At 51.8% G+C, this 16,929-nt stretch overlaps 1 protein-coding gene across 3 annotated transcripts in view; it reads right to left on the bottom strand.

Annotated features, from left to right (window-relative positions):
• ADD2 (adducin 2) overlaps positions 1-16,929 on the bottom strand; it is a 107,046-nt gene that overhangs the window by 39,314 nt on the left and 50,803 nt on the right. For all 3 annotated transcript variants that reach the window (XM_073791274.1, XM_073791275.1, XM_033838382.2), the window contains exons 2-4: positions 7,893-8,010; positions 2,019-2,235; positions 155-293 (exon numbers count right to left, since the gene is read on the bottom strand). In XM_073791274.1, coding sequence (XP_073647375.1) covers positions 155-293; positions 2,019-2,201 — 322 coding nt within the window. In that variant the 5' untranslated portion in view covers positions 2,202-2,235; positions 7,893-8,010. The remainder of the gene's footprint in view (positions 1-154; positions 294-2,018; positions 2,236-7,892; positions 8,011-16,929) is intronic.

The following is a 16,929-nucleotide window of genomic DNA, read 5'->3' as shown; positions in this document are numbered from 1 at the left end:
CTCTCTGGCTGCGGCCCAGCTCCCCCAGGTCTGTTAATGCAGCTGCAGCGCTCACTGCGTAGGCCGGCGGCAACCAAGCCGCTTTTGACTGCGCCTTTCCCTCCCCCACTTCCACTACCTCTGCTCCTGGCAGCTCCCCAGCTCCCCCACGTACTCATGGAAGATGTTGGGAAGACTGCGTGGGAGGTGCTGGCCATGAAGTCCGCGATCTGCCGCAGGGCCCAGATGTTGGAGGAGTTGTTCCCCTTCTTCATCTGCTCCTGGATGAGGCCTTCCAGCTCCTCCCTGAAAGACTGAAGCAGGCCCCCGAGTCGCTGGTCCTCCCAGTGTGCCTCTTGTGGAAGACAGAGGGCCCCTCTCCCAAGTGCCCACCCCTAGCCCTTGGGTCAGCTAGGCTAGGACCACATGTGGGATATCTAGGTCCCAGGGGGCACCGGGCAATCCCACTGGGACCTCAGGAGCCTCCCCAGACTGCTGTGTGGGGAGCAGTAAGGAGATGCTGGGAATGAATCCTGTTCCTTTGCCTCATGGGCAATACTCCAGACTCCTGGTCCTTCCTGTGTCTCAGGGATAGCCTAGACCCCCTCCCCTGCCCATCCAGCAGACATGGCAGGACTTCACTTTAGTAATTAAAAGACTTTTTAAAAAGCAGAATTGAATGAAAAAGTATGCCATCTTTCCTGTCCGCTAGCCAGGCCGATGGCTCTTCTGGGCCTCAGTTTCTTCATATTCAGGATTTGATGACCTCAGAGGTCACTTCCACTTCTGATGTCCCGCTACTCTAAGCCGGGCTTTTCAGACCATCAGGCCACAAATAGGGCATGCCTGTCCACCAGGTGGCAGCAGGGAACACTCAGGAGGAAATGGGGAGCCACTTAGGTGTTGGGGAATCTACAAAAGGACAGAAGAAGCATGACCTCCTCCTGTCCCCATCTCCTGCCTGAGAATAGAGTCCCATCCTTCAGGCCCCCAAACTTGGGTTGGTACTAACTCTGCCACTTCTCCTACCACACCCGCCATCCCTTCTAGTCTCCCTCAGAGTTTCTGTCATCCCAACGTTTTTAGCAGCTGCCATTTTCCTCCAGACTCCCCAACATGGTGTCACCTGTCACCAAGACCTCGGGCCCATCCCCCTTAGCACTCCTCTGTGAGGCCCGAGCATTCACAGTGTGCTCTCAACCAGGGTCTCAGAAAAGCCGGGTAGTGGCTGAGGCAGATCTCATCCTGGCAGGTACCTGGAGATGCCAGCTCCGCCCCTGAGCTTCCCAACACTTAGGATCATGCACTGTTGCCTGCGGACCCCCCACCTTTACTGCCCTGAGACTCCCCCTTGCCTCTGTCCACACTGCTCTTCCTCCCCCTCCGAGGGCCTGCACCACCCTCCTGCTTCACTGGTCCAGTAGGCCCACCCTCCACCCTCCATCCTCAACGCACCACCTGCCTCAAGGAAGAGCTCTGTGTCCACGCCAGGCAGGCGCCAGCTGACCTCCAGACTCCAGTCACGGCTGGGTGATCCGGTCTTGCCCGCTGTGCCCTCCACTCCCCCACCTCCTGGGGTTTTCAAAGCCTTATTTGCCAGGATGGAGTTCTTTGTGGCGTTCAGAAAAGGGAGCCCCAACCCTCCCACGTGGCGCCCCCCGGTGGCCGCTGGTTTACTCGAATTGTTACAGCTTTCGGTGAAGAGGGAAAGGAAGACTGGAAAGTGAGGCTCAAGAAGGGGCACAAGAAACTGAGGCGGGGCTCCTGCCTCTCAGACCCACCTCCTCCCGGCACCGAGCCAAACCACTGCATATAAACCAGGCTTTGCCCTCCGCCAGTGCTAGGGAAAGACACACACCCATGTTGCCAGAGCATCTTGCTCGGAGAGCTGAAAATTGCTCCGACCCTGAGCCAGCGGAAGCGGAGTTATTTATCTTTCAGGTTCACCGGCTGAATCAGCGTCCCCCTCATCTCCCCTCGCCACACCCTCTGCTGCCTCCTTTCTCCTCCCCCGCCCCGCCGGGGCAGACCCCGCTCACCGGGCTCTGCAGGATCATGGTGACACGCTTCTTCTTCTCCATCAGGTTGAAGTCCTGCCGCAGGTCCGCTGCACGGTTGCGAAGGCGCAGGTACTCGGGGTCGTCCTCGGAGAAACGATCGAAGTACTGCTGCCCCTGCGCGGACGGCGGGGAGGCGGCCTCGGGGACAGGCTCTTCACTCATTGTCCTGGTGGGTTTACAATCCACTCCTGGAATCCTGCAGAGAAAAAAGGAGGGTACTCCCAGTCGGGGTACGCGCCTCCTAAGGCAGAGGGCTTGGATTCGGGGAGATTCGCGGTGGGAGGCGGCTCTTCCCTGGAGGGTGTGAGCGGGGCAGCGGGTTGGAGGGCTGGGCACCGCGGCTGCCGGCCTGTAGGGCGTCCAACGAAGTGAAAATGTGTCACCGGCTCGGGGTCCCCCGCCCTTCCCTGCCTGACCCGCCCGGCTTCGGCGGCCACACTCGGGTTCAAGTAGACGGGTCCTCCAGTACGAGCGCGACCTGCAAACCTCTGAGGGCATCTTGTGATGCTTATCTACACAGTGTAAAGCTATTCACTGGGAATTCGTACTTGATCTAAAATGTAAACCCTCTAAGAAGCCTTCTAAAAACATTCGGTGGGAAATCCACAAAACTGAAAAGAGAACGGGTAACTTCTAAAAGGCGGGAAACGCTTTGAGCAGTGCTTTTCTTCACAACTTTGACTTTGCTCTCGCCTCTGGAAAAGAATTACTGGTGAATCGGTTTCTGTAAAACATGTCTCACTGGAGAATCAGATTCTTATTCTAAGTTTAAAAGAGGTGTGCAATTTTTATTAATGGAAAATAAGTTTCTCCTAAACCCCAGTAAATAAATATTGAGAAACAGTGAAAGAATAAACACCGGGCTTCCCTGGTGGCGCAGTGGTTGAGAGTCCGCCTGCCGATGCAGGGGACACGGGTTCGTGCCCTGGTCTGGGAAGATCCCACATGCCGCGGAGCGGCTGGACCCGTGAGCCATGGCCGCTGGGCCTGCGCGTCTGGAGCCTGTGCTCCGCAACGGGAGAGGCCGCAGCAGTGAGAGGCCTGCGTACAGCAAAAAAAAAAAAAAAAAGAAGGCAAGTGCCTTGACTGAACAATAATTAATTTTTACACAAGTACGGAGATACCAACGAAAGAGCTTTACCTGGAGTCAGGGCACCTGGCTTTCATCCTTAACCTGACCCTCCCTCACTTTGCCTCTGGGGTCTCCATTCCAGAAGGAGATGGAGCCTCTCTTGTTCTCTCAGAGCAGCTGCTGGCCTCCCCAGATCTGATCTGCTCTGACCCCTCAGCTGATCCTGTTAGCCCAAGCCTTAGCCTTCATTCCAGCCAACAGCTCATTACGAAAGAGGCCTTGCTGACAACCAGGAAAGCATATTCTTGTTGTCCATGAGCTGTCTGTGATCTCTTCTTCCAGCTTCTGTCAGCACTTTACCCTCCACCTTATAGCTCCTCTGAGTGGGGTGGGCATGAGAAATGGGAGTCCATCCCATCAGCCCAGAACACTCAGGTGATTGACTGATTGATTGATTTTATTATTATTATTTGCATTCTCCTTTGGAGAAGGCAAGTAACAAGTTCAGGGGAAGACACATGGACAAGGTCCTTCGAGGGTCAGCTGAAGCTCTGAACCCTCGGCCTGGAGCAGGGATCTCAATCTTGGGTGCACGTTGGAATCATCTGGAGAACTTTGAAAAATACTGATATCAGAGATTCTAATATTATTAGTCCAGGGTGTGACCTCATCATCAGGATTTTTAAAAGTTCTCTGGGTGATTCTAATGGGAAGCCAGGTTGAAATACCACTGGCTAGATGTCAGTTGCTGTATCATGCAACAGAAGGCATCCATTCCAGGTGCTGGCCATCTCTAGCAAGTCTGCCAAGGTGGCACTGCCTCCCATGGCTGTCCAGGCCTCCTCCTCCCACTGTATTCACCTGCTGCCACCACACACTTGACCTGGGGCAGCAAGAGGGCTCCAAGTGCCACCACCACCTGCCTTTACAAGTTTACAAAACCATGACGTCTGATCTTAATTCCGTCACTAATTAGTCAGCTCCTTGTGAAAGCCCTCACCAGATCTCCCCCAATTAGCACCACCCTTACCAGCCATGTCGATGGGATAGAGGATGGAGAAGGGAAGAAGGAGTCACCTTGCAGTGGCAGCCAAAAACAAACAAACAAACCAACGGTCTCTAAGGAAATATTTTGAGACATATTTGGCAGGTTGCTAAAGTGTTTGAGTGTCACAAACACTTTGTGACATGTAAAGGCAGATTCTTCATCTAAGTGAAGAGTGATTGAGTCCATCAGGGATGTTTCTGGTTGAATTAGCTCTGGACTAAAGTCAGCATCTGCAATGTTGCCCCAGTTCTGACATTCTCTGGTTCATGGACTTGGGCGAGTAATTTCCCTCTTTGGGTGTCACTTTGTCCATTCCTAAATTGGGGAGTGGACAGAATGGACCTCTGGGGCCCCTTCCAGTTCTGACACTATATGGAGAGAGACGGACTCATGTAGAAAAGGCAGAAGGATGGAGGATCTAGGTTTCCTGGAGCAAGAGACCTTCCTCCTGCATCTCCCCAGTTCCTCTTCCTCAAGCCAAATGCTGAAAGAGAAACATCTGCAAAGAGCACATATGACCTACTGACTGTTACCTTGTGGTTTCAAGTCTATCCCATGCACATGGGATGAGTTAAGAATACTTCACCCCCATCGTGCTCCCAAACAGCTTCATCTCTGGAACTTGGGAAGAGAGAAGAGACCGCAAGGTCAAACATAATGGGAATGCAACAGAGCCATGCAGACATGGGGTCACCACCCAGGTTCTTCTGGGAAGACACCGCTGCAGACCAAAATTCTTCCAGAGGCATCGCCCCCCTGCATCCGTCCCCTTTAATTCTCTTGGGCACCTTCACACCCCCGAATCTTTGATGTTATTTTTAAAATAGCAACAAGCAACCCCCCAATGGATACACTGGATGTGGGCGTGGAGATCCCTGTGCCTCTCGCAACGCCAAATCCCACTAGCTCCAGAACCACCTGAGCTGTCAGCTTCTCTGGGACCAGCACAGCCTGGTACTGAACCCTCCTGGACTCAATCCTTTTCATCCAGGCAGGAAAAAGCTGGTCCTCTCTCTTCCCTTTGGAGTGGCTGCACTTCCCAGGAATCAGGCTGTGAAGTCTCTGAAGTAGCTCTGGCCCACGAAGCATGAGGAACGAAGACCTTCCAGGCCCGATGGACAGGAACCTCCAGGCCTGCCTTCACTCGTTAGAGCCCAGCCCCACAGTGCTGCTCCAGAGGTGCTCAGATGGGGGAGGGGGTAGAAAATGGAAGCTCTGACTCCCTCACCACGACAGCTGGGGCCTGGGCAAACTCTTTGGTTTTGTGAACCAAAGGCATTCTTCTGTGCTCCTTCTTTCCCTTCCCAAAATGTTGGGAGGTGGTCAAAGTTGTGTGCAGCACAGCTTAGTGGTTAAAACCAAGGACTCTGGAACCAGACCATGAGTTCAAATCTTAGCTATGCCCCTTATTAGCTGTGTGATCTTGGGCAAGTTACCTAACCTCTCTGTGCCTCAGTTTCCCCATATATTAAACAGGGATTGCAACTATTTAACTTCTCTTTAGGTTGTTGTGAGCATTGGGTGAGTTAATGTATGTGAAGTAGTTCAAAAAGCTCCTGGTGCATAGCAAGTGCTATCAGCATTTGCTCTTATTATGTGTCATTTAGGGGCTAGAATCATCGTAGCATGAGGAACTCGAGTAATGAGAGGCTTATGATTCAATTGTAAACAGGTGCACACCAAATAACTGTAATTGTATGTCTTAGTCCCCAAACTAATTCAATTTTGAACTATATTAACAAAAAGAAAATCCAGAAAGAGACTGACGAGAATGCCTCGTTCTCTGACCAGATAGCGGGAACATGTCAACTGGGAGATCACAAAGGAAACGGGGTAAGCAGGGTGCTAAAGATCACAGGATACCAGCGCTTGTGAGGCCAGGTGCGGCGTCATAAAGAATAGAAGGGGCCTCTGGCCCCAGTTCCTGGCACAGAGCTTCAAAAACACATGGGATTTCTAAAACGTCCAAAAGACATTAGGAGTGTCTTTTCTTAGTCATCGTGAGCCCCTTTCACCAAGTCTGAGTTTTTATGCAAATGTGGTGACTTATGGTGGGCACTTAGATATTTCAAGGGAGGGACTGGCCACTGAGAAAGACCAAGCACATGATTAGAAGGTTGGAACTTCACCCCCATCCCAACCACAGAGTGAGGAGGGGAGAGGGGCTGGGGATTGCATTCAATCAAGTGGCAAATGATTGAATCAGTTGTGCCTGGTAATAAGGCACACCCCCTTTAAAGAACCCTGGACAGTGAGGCCGGGGGAGCTTCCTGGTTGGTGAGCACAGTGCTGGGCTGGATGGGGGCGTGGAAGCTCTGCACCACGCCCTCCACCCCCAGACCCTACCCTGCTTTTGTCTGGCTATTCCTGAGTTGGATCTTTTATAATAAAACTGCAATTGCCGTTATAGCGCTTTCAGTGAGTTCGGTGAGTTATTCTAGGGAATTATAGAAACTGAAAGGGAGGTTGTGGGAACCCCCAAATTTACAGTCAAGTTGGTCGGAAGTGCAGATGGCCTGGGGTTCACACCTGTAGCTGGCCTCTAAAGAGGGCGGAGCCTTGTTCATGACTTTGCCTTTTCTTACGTGCCCTTTTAACTCAGGGTAGTGTCAGAACTGGGTTGAACTGTAGGACATTCAATTGGTGTCAGAGAATTGGTGATGGAATAACACCAAGCAACTTCTATTTGTGATTTATTTTCATTCCCAGGACCACTCTATGAGGCAGACATTATTGTCCCAGCTTTACAGATTAAAAAAAACTGAATCAGAGAGGTTAACTAACTTGCTGAAGATCACACAGATTAATAGTGGAGTCAGGATTTCAACCAGGCCTGTCTCTGGCCCCAGATCCTGCATTCCTCCACTCCAATTGTCCCTAAGTATCTGCTGGACTGCCATGTGGAAGAGGGATTAGGCTGATTCCTTAGAGCCTCGGGGGCCAGAACCAGGAAGCAAGTGGTTACTGCAGGCAGGCAGGCAGGCAGATTCTAGCCAAGGGTGCGAGGGTGAGCCTTCCACCAGCAGGAGCTGCTCAGTAACGAGAAGGTGGAACAGGCTGCCTCGTTAGGTGGTGAGCTCTCTCCTTGGAGTCAGGGTGACTACAGGATGCTATAGTGGGGCTTCTGCCCTGCTCGGGGTTGGACCGGTGACCTCTAAGGTCCTTCTGATTCCATGGTAGCTCCTTTGCTTATTGAAGTGTAGTTGATTTACAATGTTATGCCCATCTCTGCTGTACAGCAAAATGACTCAGTTTTAGACATATATACATTCTTTTTTAATATTCTTTTCCATTATGATTTATCCCAGGAGATTGGATATAGTTCCCTGTGCTATACATTAGGACCTTGTTGTTTATCCGTTCTAAATGTAATAGTTTTCATCTGCTCACCCCAAACTCCCAGTCCACTCCTCTCCCTCCCTCCTCCCCCTTGGTAACCACAAGTCTGATCTCTACATGTCTGTGAGTCTGTTTCTGTTTTGTAGATGAGTTCATTTGTATCATATTTTAGATTCCATATATAAGTGATAGCATATGGTATTTTTCTTTCTCTTTCTGACTTACTTCACTTAGCATGATAATCTCTAGTTGCACATGGTAGCTCTGGAGTCAGCAGGATCGGGGCAGTTCATGGCGATGACCTGAGTGTCTGGAAGCTCATCCTGGTGAGATGGACCCAATCAAAAAGTGTGTCTCACCCCCCCATCACCACTGAAAACTACCGACTAATTACCAGGAGGCTGGAGCAGCCTTGCCCCAGGCTGCCTCTTCTCAGCGCTCAGCCTGCACACTCCGTTCCACTCCCAGGGTCACCGATTGCATCTACAGGATCTCAAGCATCCGGGTAGAAACTGGAAGACACAAAACACAACAGATATCAGGGTGTTGTCTGCACCACCATGACTCTTCACCCTGTTTCTGCAGCACCATTAGTTCGCTGATTTATTTTAAGGACTGCGGGGAAATGCTTGAAAATGAACTGAAGCTGAATTTTTTATTTTAAAAGTAAATTGTGTCTACAAAAAGGTAAAGAAAGCTTCATTATCTTTACAATCAGGATCAAAATTCCTTTCAAAGAGAGGAATTGGGAAATCCCTTTGCTGAGTGTTGGCCAAGGGAGCCCAGAGGAGGGCGGCTGCTCTGTCCGGTGCAGGGAGCAGAATGTGGAACTCCGCGCAAGCCCAGAAAGCACACGCTGCTGGGCTAGAAGGGATTGGACCCTTCCTGACACCCCCCAGAATACGTCACTAACAGCTACCAAACTCACAGATGCTGGTGTAACTGATTTTTGGATGCAGCCCAAAGAGGCAGAAGAAGCCCAAAGAATCTCAAACCCCAGGAAAGTGGGAGGGTTTCGAAGTTACACAGACCATGAATTGGTGGATTCAAGACAATGTCACCTACTGTTCAAGGGGAAGAAAGGCCCCAGCTAATAACTGGGTAACAGGTCATAAAGTACTACTGAAGGAGGAATGTAAAGTTGTTAATGTCTTATTAACAAGGGCGAGTTACTAGTCCAAAACTCCTGGGGACCAAGGTCATCAAAGAGTTAATCATCAAAATGCTTTAGGATAAAAGACAAGTGATAGGTTTTTTGTTTTTCACTTGGGTGCCGGTTGTTTAGACCCAGGGATGCTTGTCTCACCCAGAGCCAGTGTCCCATCCCCACACCCACACCCACCCGCTCCGTGGCTCTGAGGGCCTGGCCCTGCCTGTCCTGCCTCACCAGCAGCTCAGCTCCACCCCAGACCCCATACTGCCCAGAGAGCAGCACTTGGGAAGACTAGTCTCACCCAGGAGGGGCAAGGAGAATTCATCTCAGCAGGTCCAGTGTGTGTGAGGGAAACCAAGATGCTGCGTGGCCCCTGAGGCGCAGCTGCCTTCTCAGCCCTGCTGGGCACTCGGGGCTCAGCATTCCAGTGCTGAGAGGGCCCCTGAGCTCAGTCCCAATGGTCATGCCTCTAGCTAGGGACCTGGCAGTCGCTTTCGAAAGCTCTTCTCTATGCTCTATGTGTGCAGCTGCCAGCTGGGGCTCTCCTCCCATGGGCCTCATTTTTAGCTAGAACAGAGTCACTGCCACCACTTAATGCTGCTTCTGTCCACTGCCTACCAATATGGGAGCCCTCCCTGGGGGGTTTGCTGACATACCTCTGGATGCCCTTCTTTCTATGGGTGGCCACTGACCCGCCTTAAAGACCAATCCTGCAGCCAGATAAGTTGTCTTACATGAAGCTCCAGCTCCCTCCCCTTCACCGACAGCCCCTGCCACAGAGATGTGAGGTTGTCCCGTCCCTGTTAAGGCTTGGATTTTCAGAGTCTGAGCTATTTCTTGTGTCCACGGAGAGAACTAAACTTTTGTCCCCAGAAGGAACATATGCCATTCAGGTAAGAAGAGAGACATCTGTCCCACAGAGAAGTATACACTGAATGCTGAATAATTCCTTCCTGATCTCCATCAGTGTTGAAATTCTACCATTAGTGTTCCATTCCTTGGGTTATAGCATTAACGCCTGATTACAATGAAAATAGCCCTGAGAGGTATTGTAGGCAAAGGCATTATTTTAAACATTCTCCTGTGTTACCAAATCGGTCAAATCTCTGATTGCAGTCAGGCTGGGCAGAGCCAGGAAAGGTACCAGATCAGCAAAAGAGGTCTGATGCCAGGGTCACTCAGGAGGGTCCAGCACCAGCTGCGGTCCTGGGTGGGCCTCGGGGGATCCTGGCCGGACAGAACCCTCTGAGCTGTGCCTGCTGTGGTTTTGAGGCCAGGATCATGATACACGGAGGCCTTGGCTTCCCCAGCACGTGCTTCAAGAGGCGAGCTCACCCAAGCTTCCAGCCCCCTAGGCCCCGTGGGCAGAGCTGAGAAGCAAGGGCTGCCCCATGTAGTGAGAATGCCAGACCCCTCCACCTCGGGGCCACCTGCTCGCTACTCTCAGTGCACAACCAAGCCGGCTGGAAGGCAGGAGTTGGGACACGAGATTTCAGCCCCAGCCGGCTGCTCACTAGACTGTGGCCTTTGCCCACCTGTATGTCCCACAGCCACCTTGAAAATAACCCGTCGGAGCAGACCATCACTCTGGCCAACCCTGCACCAGAGCCTCCTTCCTCCAGCCAGCGTCTCCTTCCTGCCCCCCACCCAGCTGGCCACCCACCAAGGGCCCCAGAAGGCAGCCTTGTCTCCTCCCTCTTCATGCCCTGTGGACCTACTCTGTCACCAAATTCTCTGGTTTTGTGTCCTAAATATCGCCCCACCCAGAGTACCACGCCCCGAGTCAAGCCAGTGTCATCCCCATCCCTTTCATGGTCTCTGCCTAGCCTTTCCTCTCTCATACCCTCCAGCCAATCAGTAGCCAGAGTCACTACAATGCAAATCTGGCTCATGTCCATCATTGCCCTGTATCCCCCCCCTCCACCCAACTCATCCATGGCTCCCTGCCACCTGAGGTGGCATTCCTGCACCTTTTTTTTCTAATTTCTGCTCCTCTATCCAAAATTTAGACTATATTACAGGAGTGACAGCTATCCTTTTTATATTATCAAATCAAATGTTAACTCTGATTTTGTTCTTTTAAACCAAATGTGTGGCCCATGTAGGAAATTCAAACCAGCCCATCCCCGACCAGGGCACCGGGGATCATGTCTTTCTCCCTCTGGCCACTCCCTTCCTCTTGAGGACGGCACCCTGCAGAATGAAGTCCCTCCCAGCTGGTACACAAAGCCCCATGGGCCTCCCAGTGCCTGCCCCCACCCTCCCTGCCTACCACTGGTGCTCTGGGGGCTATTCCCAGGACCCAGAAGGCACCAGGCTGGTCCCCGTCTTTGTCCTTGCTGGTCTCTTCCTGGAGCACGCTTTCTTCTTTGCCATCATCTCCCTTCGGCTCAGGTTGTCCTCTCCTCCCAGAAGCCTTCCCTCCACACCCCTGTCCCTTACGCTCTCCCATCACCGTTACCCTCCTCTTTCATTCCACTTATAATCCGACGGCAACAATCTATTACCGTGAGCTCCCAGCAGGCAGGGCCTGTGTCTTTGCCATTTCTCTATTCCTTGTGTTGCTATAGGGCCTGGTGCCAGGTAGGTGCTGAATAAATGTTATTTGAACTAAAACTCAACTAACGGTGAATTGGGAGGAGTTAGGATGGCAGGGCAGCACCGTCCCGGCCCTGGGGTCCCAGAGGTGAGTCAGGCCCTAGGGGAGTCCAGGGAACGGCTTGGGAGACAGACCCCTGAGCAGCGCATTTCAGGGTAAGCTGATAATGGGGCGTGCGTGGCAGGACCCTAGAGCCTAGATCACCTCCTCTAAAATAACATCTTCTTTTGTTACGTAACCCAAATGGCTGGGCCTGCTCGGGCAGCCGTTCTTCTTGCCTATTTCGAGACAGAATTCCAGTAATTGATTGGAGCTCTAACAAAGCCAACTCCACAATATAGCACCGATTGTGGCCACACGGAGGAGAAGGTAATAGACACCCTTGGCTCAGCCCCGCCCCCTTATCCATCCCTCTCACCTCGTCCCTCCAGTAGCTCCTCCTCTGCCCCAACCCCCAACACAGGACCCTCAGCTGCCCGCTCAGGGCAGCCCTGGAACTCCCTCTGGGCATCTCCAGTTTGCACCCTCACACTCTTGAGACTACTCAGCAAAGACTCTGCTGGGATTCACCCTCCTAGGAGAGCAGCCGGGGATCACCAAACATGAAGGACGCTCCCTGTCACGGGTCATTTTCTTCCCTGTCCCACTGAAGACCACGTATATGTCACCAGTGGAGTATGAAATCACTTTTCTGCGGGTCGTTCCTTGTAGCTACAAAAGGAACAGAAGGTCGCGAAGAGGATGCTCAAGTTGTCTGACTTTTGGTTAAAGTCTGTTTCAGCCCCGTGAGCCCACAACGGAGCCGAGTGCCCGTCTCCTGCCACTTCAGTGGGAGGTGTCCCGACGGGAGCCGACAGTCTGTATCACACGCACCCCAAGCCCGAAGCAGAAAGACGTGGCAAGTGGTCCTTGCGCGGATGCTCCCGCTGCTGCCATGGGCACGGCCACCCCCTGGGTGGTGCCAGCCTCTGAAGCCCCAGGCCCCCAGCCCCACAGGTCAGCTCCAGACAAGGACAGCACGGCATTTGCTTCAAGCCCGAGACTTAAAGTCAGAGCCCAAACTCACCGATCCCTGAATGAAACTTCCAGAAGTGAGGGAGGAGCTGGCCAAGGCCCTGCTGCCGTTACTTTGCAGAGTAAATGGAGACCGTTGAACAAGGGACCGGACCACACCCTGCCTGGTCTGTTCAGATAAAGAGAAAGCTCATGCCCCTGGGTGGTGGGATTACGGCTGGAGTTTATCAACAGCTTCTTCACGTACTTCTGAATTTTCCACAGTTCTGCATAAGGCATTAACTGCTGTGACCACTTAGGATGAAAATAGTTTCAAAGGAGAAAGGGCAAAGGAGGAAGGAGAGAGTCTCCCTCTGTCCATCTCCGGAGACCCCCTTGGCTGGAAGAATCCTTTAACCCCCTGACTGCTGCAGGCCTAAGAAGGAAGACATTATTCAATCTAAAAAATTGGGGCTGTTAAACCCAAATAGGTATTGGAGCCGTGCCCAGCCCTTCTCATCAGTGCTGCGGTGAAAGGCCCATCATCCTGGTTTTCAGGTGAGGACACTGAGGCTCAGGAAATGGAGTGACTTGATCAGGACCACAGAGCTATTGGGAATCATCGCATTACCGAGCGATACATACATAGATCATTACAACACCGGGGGTGGGGGACAGTGCTCCAGTACAGGCTCGTGAACCACGGGGTTCCGGGGAGGTCTCAAGCCTGATGCGCCAGCATGAGCTCTAACACACTTGCCAGGTATCCCTGCCACCAGTCACCAAACCATGCGGACCTCATGCGTTCGGTGAAATGAAAGAAAGGGGGATTCAGGAAACCCTGGTGATGCAGAGACAATCCTGAACCAGCAGGATGGCTGGGCTCAGCCTTCAAATACTCAGTCCTTTCAGTGAGGAGGTCAGCCAAACTTGCACACTATGTGGATGAAAGATCATCCAAAGGCCCGTCTAATTGAACTGACACATCCTCTGATTCACTGTTCCACACCTCAGGCTGTCCTAGAATCCAATCACAGGTACTTTTAAGCGGTCGTCTCATCTGCCTTTTGCCTTCAGGAAAGCCTGTACCCAAAAACCCATGGAGCCATATTTTGAAAAGCTTCACCTTGGTCAAATTCAAACACAAAACAGTCGATTCTGCTTTGGGGCCTAACCTGAGAGCATTTGTCCTTCATGTGGCAGGACCACTCTTGCCCCCAACTCCACCTCCAGCCAAGAAGTCCAGGGAACAGCTATTGGATGCTGTGTCCTCTATGTCTAATAGTATGAACCACATCCTCAGCAGACGAGGTTTGGTGGCTATCAATCCTGCTTCTGCCAGGGACGCTGTCCCAAGATCTACAGAGCAAGCAGGACTGATATGCCCGGCCCCCAAACAGTATACATCCGTGTTCTGCTGAGGAGGCATCTTCCTCCTCTGTGAAACAGGACCATAATGTCATCAGGCAGAACCAGACTAGGATGAGAAGGCCAAACTTAAAAGACATCCAGAGGAGACAAAATGGAAATAGATCCACTCCCTGGATTTCTGATTCACTGAGCCAATGAAAACATCCATGGCTGAAGTGTTCTCCAGAAGGACTAGCACATAGTAAGTGCTCGACCAATCCCCGATATCCTCACTCCAAGAACCCTCCCAGATCTTCCTTTGGGATCTGCCCTGCATTTTCCCAATGCTGGGAGTAGAGAGATTTAAGGCAAGCAGAGAGAAAATTAAGAACTATTACAGGGAGTGGGGATGGGATGGGATGGTAAATTACTCAAAAGGAGTCCAAAGCTATCTCATTACATTAAGAGCCCAGGGAGTTGGCTGTACCACGCAACATCGTCGCTAAGATCCAGGCTCTGGAGAGCATTAAGGGCCCAGGATCAAATCCCAGCTCTGCACCTTTCCAACTGTTGCTTAGTTTCTCTAAACCTCAGTTTCTTCATCTGTACAATGGAGACAGGAACAGTACCTCCTCAGAGGATCATATGAGGCAATTTATGTAAGGACAGGCTCTGTACAGGGTCTGGTAGATAATAAGTGCTCAATAAATGTTACGTGCTACTATTCAATCAGTCCTCATGTGGTCTGTGACAATGGAACAATTGAATCTTTAAATCACAGTCTGGACTCCATCTTGCCATCAAGCGTACATCTGGGCTGACTGTCCCATCAAATGTTCTCAAGGGAATGTCAAAGAATCTGTGAAACTGAGCTTAATACAATTAGACAGGTTATGTCTGCTGCTGAATTTCTGTACTAAAGACACAGGTAGATTTGGGGCTGATTATGCATTTTTAAATGGTGGGCTCCACTTTTCCATCTGAGCAGGTAGTCTAGAGCTTCCACTGCTGCTTGCGCCAATGCTGAGAATGCCTGGACTGGGTGTGGGTTTTCCCAGCTAATTCTCTGACGCTCTCAACCCGACATTTATTGTAGGTACAAAAGGCTGTATCCAGTCATCCCCATGCTTGTGCCTTGGAAAGGGCTTCTGGAGACTCTTAGCAGTCAAGCTTGGAACTCAAGAGAAAGGGGTGAGTCTCTCAGTCTGGGAAAAATGAAGGTGGCAAAAGACTGCAAGCCAAGGCAGAAGATCAGGAAGGGTATAAAGAGGATGAAGGCAAGGGGAGATCCCACCCTCCGCATTCAAAGCAAGGGTAGTTAAAACAAATTAGATGAGGTTTCACATGCTGGTTAGTAGACAAATGGCATGTGTGAGCCCAAGGCAGGAGGCAGATCCAAAGTGCCAAGTGATGAAACCATGTTAAATACTCATCTAAATACCTTCTTTAATGATAAACACCCACGAGGCACTTAGCCATGCAGGCTGTCTCATGGAAACATGTACCTATACAGTGTTAAATGAAAAAGGTTTTGGGGTGGAATCTATATATACACATATATCTTTTTAAGTGCCCGCTATGCCCAGGCACTGTACTTAGCACGGCCCTGCCGTAAGCCTGGTGTTCCAGAGCCCATGCTGCGCTGTGGGGGGAGGGACTGAGCAGCTGTGTGACCTTGGGCACTGTGGGCTTCATTTCTGAGTGGCGGCCATAGCAGTACCGCTCTCATGAGAATGTCTCACCTGCATTTCTGGGTGGCCTTTTCATGAGGGATTCAGAACTTGGCTCAGCTGCCAGCATCCTAATGAAACAATGCACCTGTCCAGGGCACATTTGCCTCTGCCCCCTCGTGCCCCCCACAAACACACACCATGCACGTGGGCCTTCAGAGCTCAAGGCTGTTTGTACGCTCCCTGGGCTGCTCACCCAGGCACACCAGGAGGTGGCGTGGTAACATCTCCCCTGTGGTTCTGGCCCCTCCTGGACTCTTGGATGTTGCTTCTGGCTCTCCTTGACTCGGAGCCCCATCTTGGGGTTGCAGGACTCAGCTCCGTGCCCTCCAGAGAGCTGAGCATCCAGCCTGGGCAGGTCCACAGAGAGAGTCCCCACCAATCCCTGCCCGAGCAACGTCCCTGGCCACGGCTATGCATGTGGTCCTTTGACACAGATGGGAGGCACTGTGTCAGTCACTCGCTGCTGAGTAAGATGTGCTCCATCCTCCGGGCACCAACAAGTGGGGGTCCCCCGACCTCCAGGCACTGTGTGGTGGGTGCAGAAGGGCCCACACCGGATCTGGGCCTTCTTTGTGCCCAGGCTCCCTGGGCAGTGGGCCAAAGAGTCCTGGTGCTATCTCTCTCCTCCACCGCTTGAACCTTCCATAATTCCTGAAGCATTTAATCATGCTTCTGAATGGTGAAGCATATGGTAAAGAGCACAGATTCTGAGGCAGGCTGCCCGGTTTGTAGGCCAAGTTCAACTCTACTAGCTGTGAGAACTTAGGCGAGTTCCTGAACTACTCCGAGCTTCAGTTTCCTCATCCGTAAAGTGGGGGTGGTAATTACAGTAGCAGCCCTGAGGGGGTGTTGCAATCCAATGGATTCGTCCATGTGAAACATGTAGGGCAACATGTCGTAGAAAAGCATCAGTAATGCTGGTACTATCTGGCAGTGTTCAGCAGTACGGCTAAATCAGTACGCCAGGCTGGACTAGCTGCGGAGGGTGAGCTACGGCAAGGGGCTGGAAGCATCTGCCTGGGAATGTTCCAGAGGGGTCTGCAGTGGGTTGAACAGTGGCCCCTCCCCTCAAAAAATAGGTCCATGTCCCAACTTCCAGAACCTGCGAATGGGACCTGATTTGGAAAACGGATCTTTACTGATGTAATTAAATTAAGAATCTCAAGATGAAATCATCCTGAGTTATCCTGAGGGGCCCTGAGTCCCATCACGACTGTCCTTACAAGCCACATGAAGATGGATGCAGAGATCTGAATGAGGCAGCCACAAGGCAAGGAAGACCAGGAGCCCCCAGAAGCTGGAAGGGGAAAGAAAAGATTCTCCCTTAGAGCTCTGGCAGGAGTTCAGCCATGCTGGCACCTTGATTTCACACTTGTGGCCTCCCCAGCTGTTTCAGGCTTCTCCGACCCTAAAATGCACACACTGCCTGAGGATTTTGCTGACCAGCAGACGCTGATTCAATCAGCGGGTCCGGAGTGGGGCCTCAGATTGTGCATTTCTCAAAAGCTCCTGGGCGAGGCTGATACCGCCGGTCTACAGATCATGCTTTGAGCAGCAAGGGTGTAAGAGCCTATGGTCATCAGCAGCACGACGATGGCAAAGG

The sequence above is a fragment of the Tursiops truncatus genome, chromosome 14 (assembly GCF_011762595.2).
Source record: "Tursiops truncatus isolate mTurTru1 chromosome 14, mTurTru1.mat.Y, whole genome shotgun sequence".
Classification (NCBI taxonomy): Eukaryota; Metazoa; Chordata; class Mammalia; order Artiodactyla; family Delphinidae; genus Tursiops; species Tursiops truncatus.
Note: the sequence above shows the minus strand (reverse complement) of the source record. Positions and strands in the feature narration are given on the sequence as shown.